The 23912-nt window shown below is 40.9% G+C and overlaps 1 protein-coding gene across 2 annotated transcripts in view; it reads left to right on the top strand.

The window, feature by feature from the left end:
* The window catches only part of LOC120716733 (potassium voltage-gated channel subfamily H member 1), a 101484-nt gene that overhangs the window by 11755 nt on the left and 65817 nt on the right, over positions 1 to 23912 (top strand). For both annotated transcript variants that reach the window (XM_040004336.1, XM_040004337.1), the window contains exons 4-7: positions 937 to 1065; positions 5589 to 5707; positions 6404 to 6796; positions 19356 to 19785. In XM_040004336.1, coding sequence (XP_039860270.1) covers positions 937 to 1065; positions 5589 to 5707; positions 6404 to 6796; positions 19356 to 19785 — 1071 coding nt within the window. The remainder of the gene's footprint in view (positions 1 to 936; positions 1066 to 5588; positions 5708 to 6403; positions 6797 to 19355; positions 19786 to 23912) is intronic.

Genomic DNA, 23912 nt, shown 5'->3' with positions numbered 1-23912 from the left:
AAATTTCCTTACATTTTATATATTTATCATGGGGGTCTTGAGGCAATTGTTGTGATTTTGCGGTATATGAATGAATAAACTTTAATATCTATACACAAACTCTTGTAGTAAAATGACAATTGGAGAATTTCTATGTGGATGATGAGTAAATTTAAACTAGTGATTAGTAAATAATATGAAAATCTGCAGTATTAGTATTTGATAATGAAAAGAAATTTCTATTCTACTTATCCACTGAAAAATTCACTTGTCCCTAACAGGTAAACAAGCTTCAGTATTAAGCCCTGTAGTGTTCTGTTAGTATTATTGTAACCTAACAGCAATTTGGAGTCTTCCACTGGACTGTAAGTTAGGGCAGGCTGGGGAGCAGTTAAATAATGTAGTGATATCCAGATGCTGTAACAAATTATATTGTATAGACAAAAAGGATTAGCAGACCTTTGTATGCATATGACGTGGTAGTAAATACATTACATTGCAAGTGACTAGCAGGTGTATATACAGCTTTAGGCATAAAGTTGTTGATTTACCGATATAGCAGTGGGTTACGGTGCATGTGATCACTCACTGAACTTCAGAGAGTGTGAACAAAAAACATTTAGGTTGTAGACCGCATACACACAATATTATCAGATGGTGTCGATATCAGAATTATATTGTTTAAAAGAACCTTTTTGTACAATAAATTTTTAAATTGGATATTTAAAATGGAGTGGTCCCACCGATGGTTACTTGAATTTTTGACACCATCATGTCAACATGCCAATGCCCAGAGGAAATGTAGTACTGCAGTGAAACAGTACAAATCACAAATAAATTGTTGTCTACTTGTTATTCTTTTTTAAAATTTTATTTTAATTTTGCGTTATTATATTTTCCTTGTTGACAGATTGTTGTTGTGAGAAACAGTGCTTTACTTCCTGTTCTGTTCCGCAGGGATGCCAGTTTGGTTTTTCATGAAGATTGCCCCAATCAGAAATGAGCAGGACAAAGTTGTCCTGTTTCTCTGCACTTTCAGTGACATCACTGCCTTCAAGCAACCGATTGAGGATGAATCTTCTAAAGGTGGGTTGGTTCCAAAGTGTGGGTAATCTTGACAGAGATAAAAGACAAACATAGAAAAGGCTGAAGGAACAGAATAGGAGCACACAGCTGGATTAACCTAAGGATATAAAAAACAGAAACTCAAAACTATAGACTTGAAATAACAATATCAAAGGAAATTTTACCAGGTGTAGGGAAAAAATAAACATAGACATATAAACATTAGGAAATGGCTGACAGCTCAATTCCAACAATACATAATCCTCTTTCAAATAAATAAAACTCTAGAAAGAACCAAAAACCCCAAAACTCATAACATAGACAGCCCCAACAGCAAGTGTGCCAGAAGTGTAAAAGGGTCAAAAAGCTATTATCCTATAAGGATCACCTTAGCCTTCATTCGCATCCACTCAAAGTCATCTACTGAGCATAAATATTTACTATATTGAAGAAGAAAGATGTGTAAAAGTATTGTGAGCTTACTTGGGAAAAGTGACGAGACAGAAATCTCAAATATGAACAGGAATTCATAAATACTGATGTATCACCCTGTTTCAGAAAATCATTTCTTCTGTTGACATTTGGGCATTTATTGAAGAGGAACAATGCACAGAACTCTATAAGCCTCAGCCTTAGGTAAGGTAAATAAATAAAAAAAATGGCAGTGGTGCCACTATCGAAACTTTGGGGCATTACTGGAGATTGACAATTCATCTCTTCTTCCACAACATCGCAGGATAAAATACTGTCCTTACTCAAGAGTACACTTTAGCTAACTTTCAGAAGAGTTGATTCTGTTAATCTGGACATAGTATTTTCAGTGTTTCCTTATTTATCCAAGCAACTTCTTCGGTTTTAGCTGAATGCAAGTTTCCCCAACCTTATAGAGAGTACATTTGTATGATTACTGAAACTAGCACCACTGACGAACGATGGGCTGTGAGGTCAGTTTCTTGATTATTAATATGCACATTGTCACAATCTCAGCATTGCAATATAGTAAAAGATGTAACGTCCTCAATTCAGAGATAGTCTTTCCCCACTTCACGTAAATGGTCTCCTTGACTCCTTGCTCAAACTACTGTTCCTCCCTGTCCAGGATGCGTGTATCCTCATCTTGGAGTATACATGCATATGTATAAAATTCCCCTCTCCCCCCTGTGGATGGTCTTTATCCTTCAAGCTCAGGTCCTCTGCAAGAGGCCTGGGAGCTTTAGGGTGCTGCACAGTGTCTTTGCTGTTCTTAGGACTGAGCTGCTCTGGACAGATCTCGGATGTTGTTCCTGGGATCTGCTGGAGCCACTCACCTAACATGGGAGTCACTGCACCGAGTGCTCCGATTACCACTGGGACCACTGTTACCTTCACCCTCCATATCTTCTCAAGCTCTTCTCTGAGTCATTGGAACTTCTCCAACTTCCTTTTTCCTGATGTTGCTGTCATTCGGTTTCGCTACATCTATCACAGGGGTCGGCAATCTGCGGCTCTTTAGTCGTTATAGTGCGGCTCCTCGTGGTTTGGGAAAATAAATTAGAAGTATTTAGCTGAAGTGTATTTTATTTATGTTAGTTCTTTTTTTTTTAACTTGTAGTTCTAAATTGGAAGATTATTGTGATATTGAAATATAAAAATAAAATTATATTCTTTTATTTTTTCATCGCTCAAAATAAGCGTCACACTCGCAGAAGCCGGTATACCCGCCGAAACGCCGTGCATTTATCGAGACTTTCAACCCCAGGTAGGCCAATTATGGACCTTCGGATCCACATTATGTCAGCAGCTGTTCTCCAGCGTGAACTATGTTAAAAACAAACACGCTCACGCCTCACAGAGGACAGCTTACAGTCCTGCGTAAAGATGAAAGTCACTTCGTACAGCCCCGATTTGCAGACGCTGTGCGCAGAGGTTCAGGAGCAGAAGTCCCATTGTAAACATATCACGGCAGACCCGACGATGTTTGCATGAACACGCTTTTCAGCATCTCTTTATTGACCACTTTTCACACACGGTTGCTATACGCATACACCCGGCTGTAGCTTTTCAGCTCACAGCCCGACACACACCAACACAACAGCATAGAGAGCACAGACGTTAAGGCGGTGAGGAGTGACTGTGGGTGCCGCTCAGGTGCGTCTGCCTCCCCTGCTGCGGTGCTGCAGACCACGCCCCGCCACACACATTAACCAGGTAAAATACATATTTAGACAGAATTTTGCAAATATCTATTTTTCATTTTTTAGCAGCATAGTGCTTTTTTTCCAATTATTTTTTAAAAGTCAGGTCAAGGCTCCAAAAGCCCAAAGGCGATATAAGGGTGGCGGCTCACAACAGCTTTTGTTTGCTGGATCATTTTAGTTCAGCTGGCTGTCTTTCCTTTTGTTATATTTCTTTAAGAGTTCAAAATGTGTTAATGACATAAATAAAATGTAATTTTCTCTGTAGCACTTCATGGATTTCATAAGTAACACACCTTAGTTGTTCACACAAAGCATAAAGGTAAAAAACAGTATATACAGTGTTATCTTCATTTTAGATCTCAAAACGTATTTGTGGCTCCCAGTGTTTTCTTTTACGCGGAAACCAGGTCCAAATGGCTCTTTGGGTCTTAAAGGTTGCTGACCCCCCTAATCTATCACTACGGCCATTTTCCTCTGCTTCTCCACTACTACTATGTCTGTTTGGTTAGCCATCGCCATTTTGTCTGTCTGTGGAAGTCCCCAGGATCTTAGCTAGGTCATTCTCAACCACCCATTTTGACCTCGGGACTTCCAAGCCATATTCGGCACAGATGTTTCTATATACTATGCCGGCCACTTGGTTATAGCGTTCTATGTATGGCCCTGCCTGCTAGCATCTTGCACCCTGCTGTTATGTGCTAGATTGTCTAAGGGGTATCTTTACACAGCCTGCACCTGGGGTCTTGCCCAGTGTGATAGACCCCAGCCTCTATGGATCTTGTGCTCAGAGCTGGTTTCTGTGGTGCCATGATTAGTGCCTCTGTGTTATCTGTCAGTCCAGCTTTGTCCAGCCACTGGTAGGATTTATGGATGTCAGCCACTTCCTCTATCTGCTGGTGGCACATACCGTGAAGGCATCTGTCCTTCCATGATGGTTCCTCCTCTTTCTTGGGTTTCTGCTGCCTGAGGTATTCACTGAGCATGCAGTTGGTCGTGGCCATTTTTCTGATGTACTCATGAATGTTTGTTGTCTCATCCTGAACTGTGGTACTGACACTCAGTAGTCCCCGGCCTCCTTTCTTCCACTTAGTGTACAGTCTCAGGGTGCTGGACTTGGGGTGAAACTCTCTATGCATGGTAAGGAGCTTCCTTGTCTTGATGTCAGTGTCTTCTACCTCCTTTGACCAGCTTATTATTGCAGAAGGGTATGTGATCACAAGCAGGTCGTAGTTGTTGATAGCCCGAATGCGGTTCTCCCATTCAGTTGACACCTCAGGACTTCCCTGACCCTGCAGGTATTTGTTGGGTTCAGTTTTTCTAGCAGCCTCTTTATGGTTCCCATTTGCCTGTGGGATTCCCAGGTACTTGTAGCTGGTAAGCAAACTGAAGGGGATCCTGATGTGGCTTGACAATAGGTCAGAGCTGGTCAAGGATAAGTCTTTCCAGTGTCTTCATGACATGGGAAGTTAGTGCCACAGGTCTGAAATCCTGGGGGCCACTGGGACCCCAGTGTGTCTCATTTCCTGTGCGTCTTTGGCACAGGAATGAGGCATGATGTCTTCCACAGCAGTGGGACCCTCTGCATACTCAGACTCATCATGAACAGTTTATGAAGGTGCTGGTCTTGAAGACACAGGGACTCACCCCATCTGGTCCAGCAGATTTTCTTGAGTGGAGTCTTCTCATTAGTCTCTGAACCCAGGCATGAGTGAAAGTGATAGGTGGGGGAGGGGTGTCAGAACTATTACAAGGGGCAATGGTGCCAGGTGGTAAGAGAGCGAGAAAGAGTGGTGTAGCTGTGTATTACACGCTGACTAGAGGCAAGTCAGAAGGGTGGTGATCATTCATTGCAGTGATGAATCTGTTGAAAAACACATACAGCTCATTAGCTCTGTCCTTACCGCCCCCAGCTCCTCTGCTGTTAATTGGCCCGAATCCAGTGATTGTCTTCCTGCTACTCCACACCTTTCTCATGCTGTTCTGCTGGAGTTTCCAAACCAGCTTTCTCTTGTAATTGTCTTTAGCCTCTCTGATCTTGCCCTTCAATAACAAATGAACCATTCTGACCATTCATATACCTTATACCTTCCTAGGGAAAGTCTCACTTCAGTTGATGTTACTATACTTTGGGTCATACCACTACGGTTTGCTGTCATGGAAAGCTATCCGTCTTTAACATTAAATGGTTGGAATATTTAAAATTGTTTAAAAAAAAGGAAAGAACCAAACCAACAAAACTAGCCTACTATGGCTAACTGGGTTAAACATTAGTTGCTTCAAAATCCAGCAGTGTTTTAGTCATTCATCATGTTTAATGTTAAGATAAGTTTTCAGTGTCTTCATGCTGTTGTGTTATCTCCTTGACAGGGTGGGGTAAATTTGCTCGTTTGACTCGTGCACTAACCAGCAGTCGAGGAGTTCTTCAGCAGCTTGCCCCAGCTGTCCATAAAGGAGAGAATGTTCATAAACATTCACGCCTGGCAGAGGTAACACCATTTCCCCTACAGTAAGGTCTTTTTTCTCCCTAATGAAAAAACAAACAAACAAAAAAAAACACTGGGAATGTGTACTGCAAGGGTTGAGGAGGTGATTATGAGAATGTGTGCCAGGCACAGTAGCAGGAGGGCGGGCCACACAAAGCACACACATTAATACAGAAAAACAAACAGGGAACCCAGGAGTAAAAAGAGTTGTAGAAACATCTTTTGTCACACATCAGCCATCTATAGAAGATAGAGGATTATGAGCTCATTTTGTCAGTTTGCTGAAAAAATTATCTGAATTAAATTTGTAATAGTCACCATGCCAAAAATAGAGATAAATACATCTAAATAACAAGAAGAATTGTGCTAAGCTAAAAGGTTTGTTGCCCCAAAATAAGTTTTTAAAAATACTTTATCATGTTTGTTGAACTTCTACTAAGTCAGGTACTTCTGGATAATTGCTGAATGTTATGTCTTACTTACTATAGGACAGAAAATACTGTAAGATAGCTCAAATGTGCTGTTTAGCAAAGTATTTCAGTCTCAGGCTGGACAGTTTTAGGTAAAAACAAGTTGTACTATACTGCATCTCTTGTTCACATTATGGTAATATATTCTTTCTGCTTTTAAGCCCAGCCTAACTCTTTTGTGTGTGTGTGTGTGTGTGTGTGTGTGTGTGTGTGTGTGTGTGTTTTGCAGGTTCTCCAGCTGGGTTCAGATATCTTGCCTCAGTACAAACAGGAAACCCCAAAGACACCACCACACATCATTCTCCACTACTGCCTTTTCAAGACCACGTGGGACTGGGTTATCCTCATCCTGACATTCTACACTGCTATCATGGTGCCCTACAATGTCTCCTTCAAGACCAAGCAGAACAACGTCACGTGGCTGGTGGTGGACAGCATTGTGGATGTCATCTTCCTCGTGGACATTGTCCTCAATTTCCACACTACGTTTGTTGGTCCAGCTGGAGAGGTTATCTCTGATCCCAAACTAATTCGCATGAACTATGTCAAAACCTGGTTTGTCATCGACCTCTTGTCCTGCTTGCCTTATGATGTTATCAACGCTTTTGAGAATGTGGATGAGGTTTGTGGGGATTTTTATTATAATTTATTTAAGATGAATGCTATGTTTTTACATCCTCTTTGTTCAGTCATGAGGTTGCAGTCATGATTGAACACTGGGTTCCTGTCACAGACCAGAGTCATCATTTAAAACTAATCAGTGTGTAGTACCTAAGCTGAGCAGACTTAATAAGCTGTTCAGTGCAACTGAGTCTCTTGGAATTTGGGGATATTTTAGGGACATATGTTGATGATGTTTTAGATTGAAAATAACTACTGTGTTTAATTATCAATGAATCTATTATTCAGCTCCATTCAAATCCAAAGGCATTTGGTTGATTAAGACTTTCCATAATCACAACAGTATTAAATGATTATAAGTGATTTGTAACCTTTAGCAATTCAAATCACATTTGTTGAGAATGAGCTCTTGTTATGCAAATCTTTGAAACCAAAAAAATATAATTGGCTGATTTATGTCATGTTTGGGTTTGACCAGCAAATAGAACTCTTTAGAATTTGAATATTTTTTGGGTTAAGACTGGAAGTATTTAGCCTAGTCTAATTTTTGATTGAGGGAGAAACTGGAGTTTCTAGAGAAGACAAGTGAAAGCACAGTGTATACAAAGCAAGATGTAATGTATTATCTTTATAACAAGTTTCCTATGTTATGCACAGGCCCTTAAACTTCAGCTTGTAGAATCAAAGCTCAAACATAGAGGTGGAAGTGTGATGATTTGGGTGTCCCTTGACTAAAAGAGATATGACAGAATTTTGCTGAGAAAACGCCTATGGGAGCAGCTATATTTTGACTTTTCGTAGAACAGAGTGCCGGCTTCCAACTCATATTCTTTTATTTGTGTTTTCTTTCAGCATTAACGTGAGAGTGCAGCTACAATGGATTTTTCATCTCAGAGACTCACTTTATTTTTTACTTCATGTGTTTTTAAGTCTTTGCAAACTGGCCTGAATTTTAATTTACTCAAGCAGTTTGCTACGAACCCAATTCCACAGAGGACTTGGGCTTATTTAATGCATAGTAACTTCTCAACAGAAAATATACATATAAAATGTAACAGTTATAAACTTCCAGTTTAACATAGGCTTACACACAGCTAACAAGTTGGTTACTCTTTTGAGACCTGCATATATGTGTCTTTCAGAAAGGCATCAATTTTAAATACTATAGTTTAAATAATCTTTGGTAGTGAGGAACTAGTTTCTGTAATGCATCAAATTTCTGTGTGTCTATTTTTGATTTTTTGATAGCCAACTCTTCCTACACAGTCAGGAGTTGCGCATCCGAACTTGGCACATAAGTCCATTATAGGCTTTTGAAGACTCTGAAGACCATGTCACATATTATCTTGTCATTGTCCTGCATAAACTGTTCATGATGAGTCTGAGTATGCAGAGGGTCCCACTGCTGTGGAAGACATCATGCCTCATTCCTGTCATTACGTTGTTGACAATTGACAGGCAAGCGGGCTAACAGTTCCAAGGAATTCCCATCCTTACTTCTTATTCCCTTAGGTGGATTGGGCATGCAACCTTTTTCCTGCTCAGAACCATGGCCCCTATATTGGAGGAGTTAATTCTAATTCTTCACACGACATTGTAGAGGCATGTCAACCAAGGCAGCCCTACATCATCCAGGGCCATCTGGAAGTCAGGGCCTATTTCATCCACCCCAGGGGCCCTGCCACCAAGGAGTTAACAGCCTCAGTGACTTCGGCCCCACTGATAGGGAAGTCATCCCTGTCATTCCCACCCATATGGAAAAGAAATAGTAAAAACTTATATGATTTACTCATGAAAGTGGCCACTTTCTCATTACTTTCATATATTGTTTTAGTAAGTATCCAAAACATACAAGTTTCATTATATAATTTTTCACTCTTGTATGCTTTTCATACAAGTTTCACACAAGACAGATACAAACTTTATAAGATTTATATATATCTTTTCCATATGGGCAAACTTACCGTCTGAAATTTTAGTTCCGCACATCAAATAATTTTCAAGATAATTTAGTTAAATCTGTGTATATTTGTCATTTTCAAAACCTGGATCACTTGAATCTCAAATCATCAGGGTTTTGGGGATGAATCTTCTAAAGGTGGGTTGGTTCCAAAGTGTGGGTAATCTTGACAGAGATAAAAGACAAACATAGAAAAGGCTGAAGGAACAGAATAGGAGCACACAGCTGGATTAACCTAAGGATATAAAAAACAGAAACTCAAAACTATAGGCTTGAAATAACAATATCAAAGGAAATTTTACCAGGTGTAGGGAAAAAATAAACATAGACATATAAACATTAGGAAATGGCTGACAGCTCAATTCCAACAATACATAATCCTCTTTCAAATAAATAAAACTCTAGAAAGAACCAAAAACCCCAAAACTCATAACATAGACAGCCCCAACAGCAAGTGTGCCAGAAGTGTAAAAGGGTCAAAAAGCTATTATCCTATAAGGATCACCTTAGCCTTCATTCGCATCCACTCAAAGTCATCTACTGAGCATAAATATTTACTATATTGAAGAAGAAAGATGTGTAAAAGTATTGTGAGCTTACTTGGGAAAAGTGACGAGACAGAAATCTCAAATATGAACAGGAATTCATAAATACTGATGTATCACCCTGTTTCAGAAAATCATTTCTTCTGTTGACATTTGGGCATTTATTGAAGAGGAACAATGCACAGAACTCTATAAGCCTCAGCCTTAGGTAAGGTAAATAAATAAAAAAAATGGCAGTGGTGCCACTATCGAAACTTTGGGGCATTACTGGAGATTGACAATTCATCTCTTCTTCCACAACATCGCAGGATAAAATACTGTCCTTACTCAAGAGTACACTTTAGCTAACTTTCAGAAGAGTTGATTCTGTTAATCTGGACATAGTATTTTCAGTGTTTCCTTACTTATCCAAGCGACTTCTTCGGTTTTAGCTGAATGCAAGTTTCCCCAACCTTATAGAGAGTACATTTGTATGATTACTGAAACTAGCACCACTGACGAACGATGGGCTGTGAGGTCAGTTTCTTGATTATTAATATGCACATTGTCACAATCTCAGCATTGCAATATAGTAAAAGATGTAACGTCCTCAATTCAGAGATAGTCTTTCCCCACTTCACGTAAATGGTCTCCTTGACTCCTTGCTCAAACTACTGTTCCTCCCTGTCCAGGATGCGTGTATCCTCATCTTGGAGTATACATGCATATGTATAAAGTTCCCCACTCGCACCTGTGGGCGGTTAATCCTTCAAGCTCAGGTCCTCTACCAGAGGCCTGGGAGCTTGACGGTCCTGCGCAGTATCTTAGTTGTTCCTAGGACTGCGCTCTTCTGGACAGAGATCTCCGGGACAGAGCTCTCCGATGTTGTTCCCGGGATCTGCTGGAGCCACTCGCCTAGCTTGGGAGTCACTGCACCTAGTGCTCCGATTACCACTGGGACCACCGTCACCTTCACCCTCCACATCTTCTCGAGCTCTTCTCTGAGCCCTTGGTATTTCTCGAGCTTCTCGTGTTCCTTCTTCCTGATGTTGCTGTCATTCGGAACCGCTACATCGATCACTACGGCCGTCTTCTTCTGTTTGTCTACCACCACTATGTCCGCTTGGTTAGCCACCACCATTTTGTCCGTCTGTATCTGGAAGTCCCACAGGATCTTAGCTTGGTCATTCTTCATCACCCTTGGGAGCATCTCCCATTTTGACCTCGGGAGTTCCAGGTTGCTCAAGAAATGCTCTTTGCTCTTTTAAAGGGAGAGTACCTAGCCACTGGTACAGATATGTAGATGAAACCTGGGTCAAAATCAAAACACGAGAAGTGGAATCCTTCATTGCTCACATTAACGTTGTGGATAAAAACATCAAGTTCACCAGGGAAGACACAATGGATAACTGTTTGCCTTTTCTGGACTGAAGAGAATGGAACCCTCAACATTGAAGTTTACCGGAAGCCCACACACACATGGACCAGTGCCTCCTCTTTGACTCCCACCACCCCCTGGAACACAAACTTGGAATAATCAGGACCCTACATCACCGGGCAGAGAATGTTCCCTCTAAGCCTGAAGGGAAAAAGAAGGAGCACACACATGTAAAGGAAGCGCTTAAAACATGCGGCTATCCTAGATGGGCTTTCATCAAGTCAGCAAAGAGGCACAGAAAAGAAGATCAGACACTAGGGAAGATAAGAAAGAAAAACGCAACAATATTGTCATCCCCTATGTAGCCGATGTATCTGAAACACTAAGGAGAGTCTTCTCCAAGCACGACATCCCAGTGTACTTCAGACCCAGTAACACACTCAGACAAAAACTGGTTAATCCCAAAGACAAAACTCCTAAACACAAGCTGTACAGTGTAGCGAGGAATGCCCAGACCTCTACATTGGAGAGACCAAACAGCTACTTCATAAACGCATGGCACAACACAGAAGAGACACCTCCATGGGACAAGACTCGGCGGTCCATCTGCATCTAAAGGACAAGAGTCAGTCTTTTGAGGATGCCAATGTACACATATTTCGGACAGAGAAGACAGATGGTTTGAAAGAGGATTAAAAGAAGCCATTTATGTCCACTGTGAGCGAATGTCTTTGAGCAGTGGTTTACGGTGGTTTACGACACCATCTATAATCCAGTTTTGAGATCCCTTCCCAAACGCCTTAATGCCCTCTCCTGGGCCTCTAACCTCAGGAAATCACATGATAGGGTGGGGCTAGGTTTCACAACGAGCTCACCCAAAACCTTGGCTGATTATGACCTACACCCAGCTTCTCGGATGAGAGGTGAAACGTCTTCAAGCAACCTAAAGAAGTCCAGACGCTTTTCTTTCCAAGCTCCTTAGACTACAATGACCGAGAACGGTCATTGTAGTCTACGATGACAGAGAACCTGCACAGACAGGTAGGTTTACAGTTTCGCTAAACCAGAAAGACTATCATGAGAAAATTTTGTCACTGCTTAGTGACGAAAATACATATGAGTCCCTGAAACGAGACCAAGGAAGTGACTACAGGAGGAGGGTGATAGACCATCTGAAGCAGTTAGAACAGGACAATGCTATTGACCGGACCTCATACCACAGGCTATACCCAGAGGAATCTACACCAAGTCTGTATGGTTTACCGAAGATACATAAATAGGATGCACCTTTAAGACCGATTGTCTGTATGATCAACTTGGTTATGTCTGTGAAGGTTCTCAGTCATCCAGGTCATCGTAGTCAAAGGAGCTTGCAAAGAAAAGCGTATGGACTTCTTTAAGTTGCTTGAAGACGTTTCACCTCTCATCCGAGAAGCTTCTTCAGTTCTAAGGTCAAATGGTGGGGAGTCCCAGATTTAAACCTAGTGGGAGTGGTCTTCAAGCAACTTAAAGAAGTCCAGACGCTTTTCTTTAAAAGCTCCTTTGATCAACTTGGTTACCTATAACATCTCTTATTTTCTGGCTTGGCTTTGGTCCTCAACCCGCTGGTAGGCAGCTCTGAACACCACATTCAGAACCCCTTGGATTTTGTTGAGAAGGTGAAAGATGTCATTATGGAGGCACATGAAACCATGGTCTCGTACGATGTTACATCTCTCTTCACTTGCATCCCAGTCATGGAAGGGAGGTAGTTCGTAAGAGATTACAGGATGATCCCAACCTCAGCAACAGGACCACTCTCCGCATCGAAAAAGTGTGTTTGTTTTTGGAACTGTGTCTTCATTCCACCTATTTCACATACAAGGGTCAGTTCTACAGGCAGAAACATGGGTGTGCCTTGGGTTTCCCAGTTTCACCCATCATGGCAAATTTTGTACATGGAAGAAGTGGAAAAGAGGTCTTTATTTTGTCTACCTTGGAACACCACAAAGTCATTGGTTCAGGTATGTGGATGACACTTGGGTGAAAATCAGGACGTACCACAATTCACGGATCACATTAACTCGGTGGACAGACACATCAAATTCACCAGGGAGGATGTGAAAAGTGGCAGGTTAGCCTTCTTAGACAGTGAGATCTCCATCAGTAATGGGGGACATCTAAAAGTCGATGTGTACCAGAAACCTACGCATACGGATTAGTATTTAAGGTTTGACTCTCATCATCCACTGGAGCATAAATTGGGTGTCATCAGGACGCTACAACATAGAGCCAACACCATCCCCACAGACACAGGGGGCAGAGAAGCAGAAGACCATCACATCAAGAAGGCCCTGAGTGAATATGGTTATCCCAGCTGGACATTTGTCAAAGCTGGGAAGGCTCCTAAAGAAAGCTCCAGCCGATCCAGGAGATAAGGATAACCGCTGACGAAGCGAAAACCTGTAGTGATCCCATACGTGTGAGGAGCATCGGAACAGTTGAGACATATTTTTTCTAAACACCGTGTCTCTGTGGGTTTCAAACCTCAAAAAATGCTGCGCCAAAAATTGGTCCACCCCAAGGATCGGGTCCCCCGACACAAACAGAGTAACATAGTGTACGCTGTTAAGTGCCAGGAGGATTGCCAGGATTTATACATTTGGGAAACCAAACAACCTCTGGTGAACCGAATGGCACAACACAGAAGAGCTACCTTGTCAGGCCAGGACTCTGCAGTCTATTTACACCTACAGGCCAGTGGACACTCTTTCAATGATGAGGATGTACACATCCTGGACAGGGAGGAACGCTGGTTTGAGCGCGGAATCAAGGAGGACATTTACGTGAAAAGGGAATCGAGGAGGGGGCTTCTGTAAGCCATCTTACAGTGCTGTGATTGCAGCCATTCCCCAACTCTCTGTGAATGGTATTCATGGCCACTGATCAGTGGTCTTTGATCAGTGGTTGTTGATCAGTGGTCATGAGAATTTGCATAATCACGATGAAGGAACTGACCTAAGTGCAGTCGAAAAAACCCTCAAGTGCTATCATGAAAGTGGCTCACATGAGGACCGCCCCAGGAAAGGAAGACCAACAGTCACCTCTGCTGCTGAGGATAAATTCATCTGAGTTACCAGCCTCAAAAATTGCTAGTCAAGAGCACCTCAGATTAGAGTTCCAGTAGCAGACACATCTCTACATCAACTGTTCAGGGGAGGCCAAGAAACACAAGGAATGTACATTAGACCAGTGGAAATCTGTGCTTTGGTCTAATGAGTCCAAATTTGAGATGTTTGCAACCATGCATATGGAGACCATCTCCTCAAACAAAGACACTGTGTCTTTGTGTGAAGGGATGGTCTCTATTTGCATGGTTTCCATCATGAAGCATGGAGGAGGAGGTGTGATGGTGTGGTCAAACTGTTGGGGATTTATTCAAAAATGAAGGCACAATGAGTCAGCATGGCTAACCCAGCATCCTGCAGAGATGTGCTATCCCATCTGGTGTACGTTTAGTTGAACCATCATTTATTTTTCAACAGGACAATGACCCCAAACACACCTCCAGGATGGGTAAGGGCTATTTGACTATTTGACCAAGAAGGAGAGTGAGGGAGTGCTGCTCTAGATGGCCTGGCTTCCACAGTCACCTAAACTAAACCCAATCGAGATGCTTGGGATGAGATCGATTGAGGAGTGAAAACTATTTCAGGTGACTACATCATGAAGCTCAATGAGAGAATGCCAAGAGTGTGCAAAGGAGTAATCAAAGCAAAGGGTGGCTATTTTGAAGAATCTAAATCCTAAAACATTAGAATTTATGTTATGAGTTACTTCATAGTTTTTCATTTGCTACACAATTCCACATGTGTTTATTCATAGTTTTGATGCCTTCAGTGAGAAGCTGCAATTTAAATAGTCATGAAAATAAAGAAAAACCATTAAATGAAATTAATTAAATTGACTGGTAGTGTATATTACCTTTTAGTTAAAATATACTAAAAGGCAAAAAAATGCATATATATAAAATTCCCCTCTTGCCCCTGCTGGCAGACTTTATCCTTCAAGCTCAGGTCCTCTGCCAGAGGCGTGGGAGCTTGAGGGACCTCCACAGTATCTTATCTGTTCCTAGGACTGTGCTGTTCTGCATAGAGATCTTGGATGCTGTTCCAGGGATCTGCTGGAGACACTCCCTTAGTTTGGGAGTCACTGCACTAAGAGCATTGATTACCACTGGGTATTGCCTTCACCTTTCACATCTACTCAAGTTCTTCTCTCAGCACCTTTAGTTCTCTAGCTCCTCATGTTCCTTCTTCCTGTCCCATTTTGACCTCTGCTGTTATGTGCTGGGCTGTCTCAGGGGCACTTTACACTGCCTCCATCTGGGGTCTTGCCTGTCATGGTATGATCTTGTGCCACTTCCTCTATCTGCCAGGGGTACTATGCAGGGGCCTGATGATTTTTCTCTTTGCTCCTCTTCTTTCTCAGGTTTCTGTTGCCTGCTGTATTCACTCATTGCCAGTGCTCCTAGGTGTTGCCCACTGCTTGAGTGGTAAGAAAATAGAATAGCTTAGTGAAAAGGGAAGTCTGGGTTTCAAAAAAGAAAAGAGAGACACGTGGAAATTACACTCATAGCAAGTCAATATGAAAGAAACTGCTCGACTTCTCTAGTATTAGTTACCTTACTTCATTTCTAATGGAAAATAATGTTTTGGTTTTTTTTAGCCGACATGTAATCGGTGCAGGCAGACCCTTTGAACATGTTATATTTATGTTCATATTTTTTCTACACACAATTTATTTTGTGATAATAGTATATTATCACTACAACCCACATAACCAGAGTGTTTTTGGAGAAGTGTGTATTGCTCTGGATATATTTTGCACACTGTCGATGACTAATGCAGGTGAAGAGAGCTTTCATTAAGCTAAATCAGATTAAAACCCAATCTTTGCACAGTGTTATATTTTTAGGGCCACCGTGATTTGCAACATTAAACTAATATTAAATTGGGCTAATATTTTTTTCATGGGGTCCCAAATCCCTGGTGGCACCCCTGAGTACTCTTCCCCATTCCACACTCTTTAAGATTATGTTAAGCAGCCTGGTCAAAAGGTCCACTGCCTGCTCTTCTACACATCTCCATACCTCCATAGGCATGTCATCTGGACTGACTGTCTTTATCTTTTTGTGGCTATTTCACCAACATCTTTACCCCTCCATTCATCTTGACCTTTAGTAGACCTGGCTGGATTTTTACAGTGTCACATGAGCTCCTCAATTGTTTCTATTTTGTAATGATACTGATTGTAAAATACTTTAACAGTGCTGTTGCTTATGAATTAGCACAATTTGTGCAGCTAATATTTTTTTATTAGAAGCTGCAGTGTTCAGTACATCAACATAACAACAAGTTGACTTGTTTTTTCATTTAGTCTTTTACCTTATTGGGTAGTATAACTGATTTCATTTTAATCTAAACAATTTTGACAATAAAAAGAATAGAATCAACATTTTACACTGTAATGGATTTGTTGGTGAAATTAAACACTGACTTATCATTTTTGTTTTGGCCAGCCTATTACAGAATGAAGTATCATAGACTGAAGAAAAAGAAAGAAAATCCATCCATCCATCCATCCATCCATTTTCTTCAGCTAATCCAGGGCCAGGTTGCAGGGCCAGCCTAAGCAGAGAAGCCCTGGACTCCCTCTCCTGGGTTCCTCCTCTAGCTTGTCAAAGGATTTCCTAGGCCAGCCAAGAAAAATAATCTCTCCAGTGTTTCCTGTGTCTGCCCCGTAGCCTCATTCAATGCCCAGAACACCTCACCCAGGAGGCGCCCAGGAGGCATTCTTGTCAGATACCTGAACTTCCTCACTGGCTCCTTTCCTACTTTGAGCCCCACCCGAATGGCTGAACTCCTCACCCTATCTCTTAGGGAGAGGCCAGGTAAATCTTGAGAGAAAGTTCATTTCCACCACTTGTATCCGCAATCTCATTCTTTTGGTCACTACCCAAAGCTCGTGACGATAGGTGAGGGTAGGGACATAGATCAACCGGTAAACTGAGAGCCTCGCTTTTATACTCAGCTCTCAATTCCCCACGACGAACCGGTACAGGGCATCACTGCTGCTGCAGCACCAATCTGTCTGTCAATCTCCTGCTTACTTCTCCCATCACTCATGAACAAGACCCTGAGATACTTAAACTCCTCAACTTGGGGCAGGAACTCATCCCTGCACTTAAGTCGGCACTCCACCCTTTTCTGACTGAGGGCCATGGCCTCAGATTTGGAGGTGCTGATTCTCATTGCCGCTGCTTCACACTCGGAGCTGCTGGCTGTCACTTGATGAAGCCAATAGAACCACATCATCTGCAAAAAGCAGAGATCAGATTCTTAGACCACCCAAGTATAAGCCTTCCCCCACTTGGCTGCGCCTAGAAATTCTGTCCATAAAAATTCTGAACAGAAAAGGGCAGCCCTGGTGGAGTCCAACACCCAATGAGTCCAACTTATTGCTGGCTACGCAGACCAAGCTCTTTTAGCAGTTGTATAAGGATCGAATGGCCCATAGCAATGGGCCAAACACCCCATACTCCCGAAGCACCTCCCACAGGACAGTCTGAGGGGTACGGTCAAATGCCTTCTCCATGTCCTTAAAATACATGTAGACTTGTTGGGCAAACTCCCAGGCGCCCTCAAGTAACCTCAAGAAGGTAAAGAGCTGGTCTAGTGTTCCATGACTGGGACAAGAACCACATTGTTCCTCCTGTACCGTGGTTGGACTAACGGACAGACTCCAGCACCTTGGCATAGACTTTCCCAGGGAGGCTGAGGAGTGTGATCCCCCCATAGTTGGAGCACACCTTCCGGTCTCCCTTATTTGAAGATGGGAACCACACCCCTGGTTTGCCAATCCAGAGGTACCACCCCTGATCTCAGCGCAAGATTGTAGAGGCATGAAAGAAAAACAAATTCAACTAAACTAAAATAAATGGGATTCAACAATGGGATTCAATACTGTTGCCATCATGTTCTGTGTCAGACCATATCATCACAATTGGTTTGGTGTCATGTACTGAAATTATAGATTAGATTTAGATTAGAATGTTGGATTAACAGTCTTACAAAATAAAAATAACAAAAAATAAAGCAAACATGGCAGTTCAGCTTCTTATTAACATGTATTGTCATCAATAAATAATTATTTCTATGATAACCAGAAAACAGAACTTATCATTTAACAATCATTTTAATGAATTATGTCAAGGACATGGGGGGAAAAAACAAACAAATGATTTGTTGGTATTCCTAGAAATGAGGGGGGGGGGGAGTTGGTGAATAAAGAGATCTATTGATCCGTTCTCTTCCACTTATCCTTATTAGGGTCGCAAGGTGGCTGTAGCCTATCTCAGCTACCATAGCGAGGTACACCCTGAACAGGTCACCAACCTGATGCAGGACTAACACAAGCTTGCAATAAATTTTGCAAAGCTATTTGTGATGGCAAGAGGATAAACTCTTCTAATGTTGGTGGCCTAAAAACTTTTTAAACTGTAATTTGGACTGTACAAGAAATATAAAATAAACTTATAATAAAAATAAAACACCTCAAACTGCCCAAACTAATGTCATGCCAAGGAAGAAGCCTCAAAACTTTATACATAGCAATTATATAAGTTAAGCAAGTTCTTTCTGCACACAAATGTTTATATTATACAACAACAGTGGGAACATGTCTGTCTGAAATATGTTATTGGTATCAAATTCAAAATATGCTTATATTAAAAATGAAACTGCTGACACTCCAGATAACAGACTGTGATTTTCTTTATATCCTTTCCTATGTTTGAATTTCATTAAGCAGTGGCTTATAGGATTCACAGAAAATGATATGCAACTGATCTGATCCAGCAAGACCACTCCTCAAGTCAGCAAAGCAATTATATGACAAATTGCGATGTCTGGATTGTCATAATATACATTTGATTCATGAAATTAGATTAAATAAAACACCTGTGGATGACAGCAGTTTATATAATAATTTGAAAACAAATCAAAGAAAACAAATGAAGGAAGAGCAAGAAAACAGCTTGTAATGAAGTGAATTTTCAGGTCAACCATTTCCAAAAAAAAAGCATCAATGAAAGTCTCCACTCAGTTTCCACTCAACACAAAGAGAGGCCCCAATATAAATACGTAACACTGAGTGGAATAACAGTTAAAAGTGTTTTATTACATGAGAAATTACAATCGAGATTGATGCAGGCTAAAAGATGCAATGGACAGCAAAAACAAAGACATCAATATTTCACAGTTTGTTTTTATTGATAAAATCTGTTTCCTTTTGTTTGAAATCTGGTTCAAGTTTACACTCATTCAACAAGATCTTCACATAACAAGATACGTGACTGACATGTCACATACTGATTAGATGATGATGTGATCCTGCATCATTATAGGTTACATGGCAAAAATAACAATAATAGCAAAGTTATTATAAGCACACAGTTTGTGTGAACTGATGCCAGCATGTTTGATGGAAAAGGCCCCTTAGATTCCCATGATGAGCTGAATGTTTGAAACAAGAAAAATCTTTCATAAAATTAATTGTTTCTGTACTCTTCTTTCACCTTTTTTCTCTTTATTTGTCCCCCTCCCTCCTACGGTGTCATATTTTCTCTTATCTGTTTTATCTCTTCTTTCACTTGCAGGGAATCAGCAGCCTTTTTAGCTCTCTCAAAGTGGTACGTCTGCTGCGTTTGGGTCGAGTTGCCAGAAAGCTGGATCATTACATTGAGTATGGCGCTGCTGTGCTGGTTTTGCTGGTTTGTGTGTTTGGCCTGGCAGCCCACTGGCTGGCCTGTATCTGGTACAGCATCGGATACTATGAGGTGATTGATGAGAACACCAACACTGTGAGGATGGACAGCTGGTTGTACCTGTTAGGAGAGACAGTTGGGACGCCATACAGATTCAATGCCTCGAGCTCAGGCATCTGGGAGGGCGGGCCCGGTAAAGACTCAGCCTACATCACTTCGTTGTACTTTACCATGACTAGCCTGACAAGTATAGGCTTTGGTAACATCGCCCCAACGACAGACGGAGAGAAAATCTTTGCTGTGGCCATGATGATGATTGGATGTGAGTCCTTGTCATTTCCTTTCAACTTATTTCTCTGTGCCAAATATGCAAAACATTTCTGCCTTCCAGTTGTTTTTTGAGTTTATCAAGGTACTTGGCAGGAAAATTGCTGAACTTACCAGTTTTTCTGTGGATTTGACTCTCTCAGTGTCTTTTTTTCCCCTTATGTTACACCAGACAGACTCCATGATGCTGAGACCAGGTCTCTTTCTATAGTCTCCAGATTATCTCTTGCACTCTCTTTGTACTGCTCGTAAATCATTTCTTACTGTCAAAACAACTTATTTTAGTTCTTTATGACTCTGACTGGATTGTCAAACATCTCCCCATTGATATTAAGGCAGTTTCAACAATCTGTAAAGTCTTAGTCTAGGCTTTGCCATGTTTAACCAACCTAACGTTACAGTATACAACCTGGTAAATCCTGGAATATCTGTAGTTATACTGTACACCCGAAAAGTAAGGAGCTAAAGCATGCTCTTTAAGCTCTAGTCAGCTGCTACCAGAGAGGCCTTTCACAACATACAGCCTTTGTTACCGTCATTGTTAATATAAGCAAAAGCTTCTCACAACACTGTCAAAATGAAACATCCAGAGAGAGAGGATATTATGATTCATAGCTCTGTCAGTCAACCTACACGTGAATAATATTTTAATGATCAAATATCCTGTCCTATTCTTATGTGTGTTTGGTTTATATTAATGTATATAAATGCAGGACTAGGTAAACTTAAACCACAGGACTGTGTGCAATGTCTGTGTTTTTAAGTTCAGGTTTAGTTTATAGATAATTGTCCTGTTAGACCTCCAACTGTCTTTCGAAGCAAAATTAATGTAACATCCTGTGTTCTCCAACTTGAGTGTATTTAAATATATATAGAAAATATATAAATTTAAATATAGAAAACTATTCATCTCCATCTAGTTTAGTGTACTAGAAATACCACTGACAATACCACTGTCTTTTTTTCTTGCGGAATTGCTGACCCCTCCCAGAAACTATTGTTAGGCTTCCATTGCATTTGCTCTTGGTATTCAGACTCTCCAGAAGATACATTTCTTTTTCTTTTTCCCACCAACAATATCATAAAATGTTCTGTTCCCATTCCTACTCTGCAGAAGATAAATCTTTCTATTCTAATGTCTTTGTCTTTGCACTATAAATAACAGTCTATTTTATGTAACTGCTGAAAGTAAAGGCAAGCAGACAGTTTCATGTTTTCCAGAGCAGAGAGGACATCTGCACGTAAAAGCTTTTCCTCACTGAGCTGAAGAATGAGGAGCTGTAGGGTTGACAATTTGTCTCCTTGATCGGAAGCTCCTGTCACCTTGTGTCATATCAGAATCTACAGTCTGTTAGCCTAGATCAGCTTCACACACCTAATGTTGCAGAAAAGGTAATCAAATGAAATAGGTGTCTAAAGCTTCGCTTGTAAATTGAAAATAATGAAAATATCTGATTTGTGATGGCATTGTTAGGCAGCAAACCTCTGAAATTAGGCCCCAGAGTGTTTAATGAAAATCCATTTCTAACCCAGTTTTAGTTGCTGTTTTTGAGTGTGCAGTGATTTATGTGGCTGTGAGAGCTTGTCCCTTTGAAACTCTTGTAAAGACACTGTACTGAGACTATATTGAAGCTACCAAACAGTCTGGTCTGGGTAGACCATTTGGTTTCCTATTAGAATTCACAAGGAACGAAAGGAATGAAAGCTGTAATTAGCACACCTTTCTTGTCCACAAAGTGGCTGAAAGCCTCTGGAGAATCAGTTTGGGTCATTAGGAATACGAGTGAGAGAGTTATAATGCTAACTGCAATATCAGGTTGGAATCTGCAGGAAAGACAAAAATAGATGGTTAATTTCCTTTCCAGAACATTCTACATCTGTGATATCTACATCAGAGATATTGGACTGAAATCTGTTCATCACTTCTGTGATAATACCAAGAGATTCACCATTTTATGTAGCCTAAGGAGCTTGGAAAGAACCTCATCATGAAATTTCTTTAAGTTTCTTGAGGACATTTCATCTCTCAACCAAGAATCTTCTTTAGTTCTAAAACCAAATGGTGGTACAGAGTACAGTAGTTACAGAATAATAGTTTGCCATTTTTGCAGTGCACATTGAGGAGAATGGAAACCTTAACATTGAAGTTTAACCGAGGCCCACAGACACAGACCAGTACCTACTCTTTGACTCCCACTACCTTGTGGAACACAAATTTGCAGTAATAAGGACCCTGCAACACTGGGTAGAAAACGCTCCCTCTAAGCCAGAAGGGAAAGAAAAGGAACACACACATCTAAAGAAAACTCTTAAACCCAACTGGGCCTTCATCAAATCAGCAAAGATGCACAGGAGAGAAGGTCTGACACCAACTTTGGGCAAACAGAATGACAAACGGAACAACACTGTCATTCTTTGTTTATCAGGTTTATCAGAGAAACTCAAGAGAATTTTATTCACGCATGACATCCCAGTGTACTTCAGACCCAGCAACACCCTCAGACAAAAATTGGTTAATCCCAAGGAGAAAACTCCCAAACACAAGCTAAACAAAATAGCTGCATAGCATACAAACAAAATAGTGTATGCTATGCAGTGCGGTGAGGCTCGGACATCTACACTGGAGAAAAGAAACAGCCACTCAGTAAACCCATGGCACAACATAGAAGAGCCACTTCAACAAGACAAAATTCAGCTGTCTATCTGCATCTAAAGGATAAGAAGAAGAAGATAGATGGCTTAAAAGAGGAGTGCAAGAAGCCATCTACAGTGGTGTGAACAAGTGTTTGTCCCCTTCATGATTTCCCAAATTTGTTTTTGGTATATTTACCACACTTAAATGTTTGAGATCATCAAACAGATTTAAGTATTTCGCAAAGATAACACAAGTAAACACAAAATTCAGTGAATGAAGATGTTATTATTAAAGGGGGGGGACAAACCTACATGGCCCAATGTGAAAAACACACACATGCATTCATACTGATAAATGTATGTGCAAAAGTTTTGAGCCACCCCCATTTCTATGTATTTTGCTAGAAAAATGGTAAATAGGTCCAGCAATTTCTTGAAACATGGAAAAGCATACATCAAAATACAGTATGTTTGACATAATCAGAAACGTTTCCTAATGAACTTGAAAGTCAATTCTAGATTTGTATCCTTTATTCTTTATTCCTTCATAGCCTTAACTTTCTTTCTCTCTTTCGCTTTCATGTAATTTTTTGAAACAATCTTTGGGGAAAAAGGTAATTCCAAAGCTGTTCTTTGGTGGTTGAATGCCTTTACTTGTTTTCTGTCAAAATGATCCCTTCAATAATGTTGAAGCCTGAGCTCCGTGGAGTCACTGCGTGACCAATATCATTCCATTTTGTGTTTCTCTATCCAAATTTTACTGCACTGGCAGTGTGTTTCGGATCTTTGTCATATTGAAAAATTAAGCCACTGCATTTATAATCCCCAGTACCACTTGCTGAAATGCAGCCCCATCCATAACATCGCATTCACTATATTAGATTGGTGTAGACACTCAGTCTTGTACATCTCTCCTGATGTCCTCTGTAAATATTAACAATGAACCAAAAATTTCTAATTTGTATTAATCACTCCATAACTTGTTGCCACTGCTTTTCAGTCCATCTTTTCTGTATTGTGACATAGCCTAGCTTTTTCTCCCTATTTCAATTATTTAAGAAATGTTTCTTGATAGTCACTTAGGTCTTTGTTGAATTTTTGTCTTTCAGATACTGCTCATTTGCTGCTTTAGGTCTGACTTTTTTTCTTTCATTTACAATTTGTGTAGTTTCCTCAAATTTATTGAGGACAAACTGTGCACCATGCAAAAATATGGCAAGTTTTCAACTAATAGTGTTCCTATCCAGGGGGGTCTCAGTGGCTGTAGGTAGCTTATGTGACGGAACAAAATGTGCTCCTTTGGAAAACCAATGACACCCACCAGAAATGATGTTTTAATAGCGAAGTTGTTCAACTCGCACCTGGGTGACCCAATGGAGGGCAGCTCCATGGGTAGATCGTGGTACATATTGACGATTGGGTAGACCTGTGCCAGGGTCTGGTTCCTCTCTGAGAGTGAGACGGATGGTGCCTTCAATTTCCCTGCAG

The sequence above is a fragment of the Simochromis diagramma genome, unplaced genomic scaffold, assembly GCF_900408965.1.
Source record: "Simochromis diagramma unplaced genomic scaffold, fSimDia1.1 OVJJ01000565.1, whole genome shotgun sequence".
In the NCBI taxonomy this organism is placed as follows: Eukaryota; Metazoa; Chordata; class Actinopteri; order Cichliformes; family Cichlidae; genus Simochromis; species Simochromis diagramma.
The sequence above is the reverse complement of the archived record's forward strand: the minus strand, read 5'-3'. Positions and strand labels throughout refer to the sequence as shown.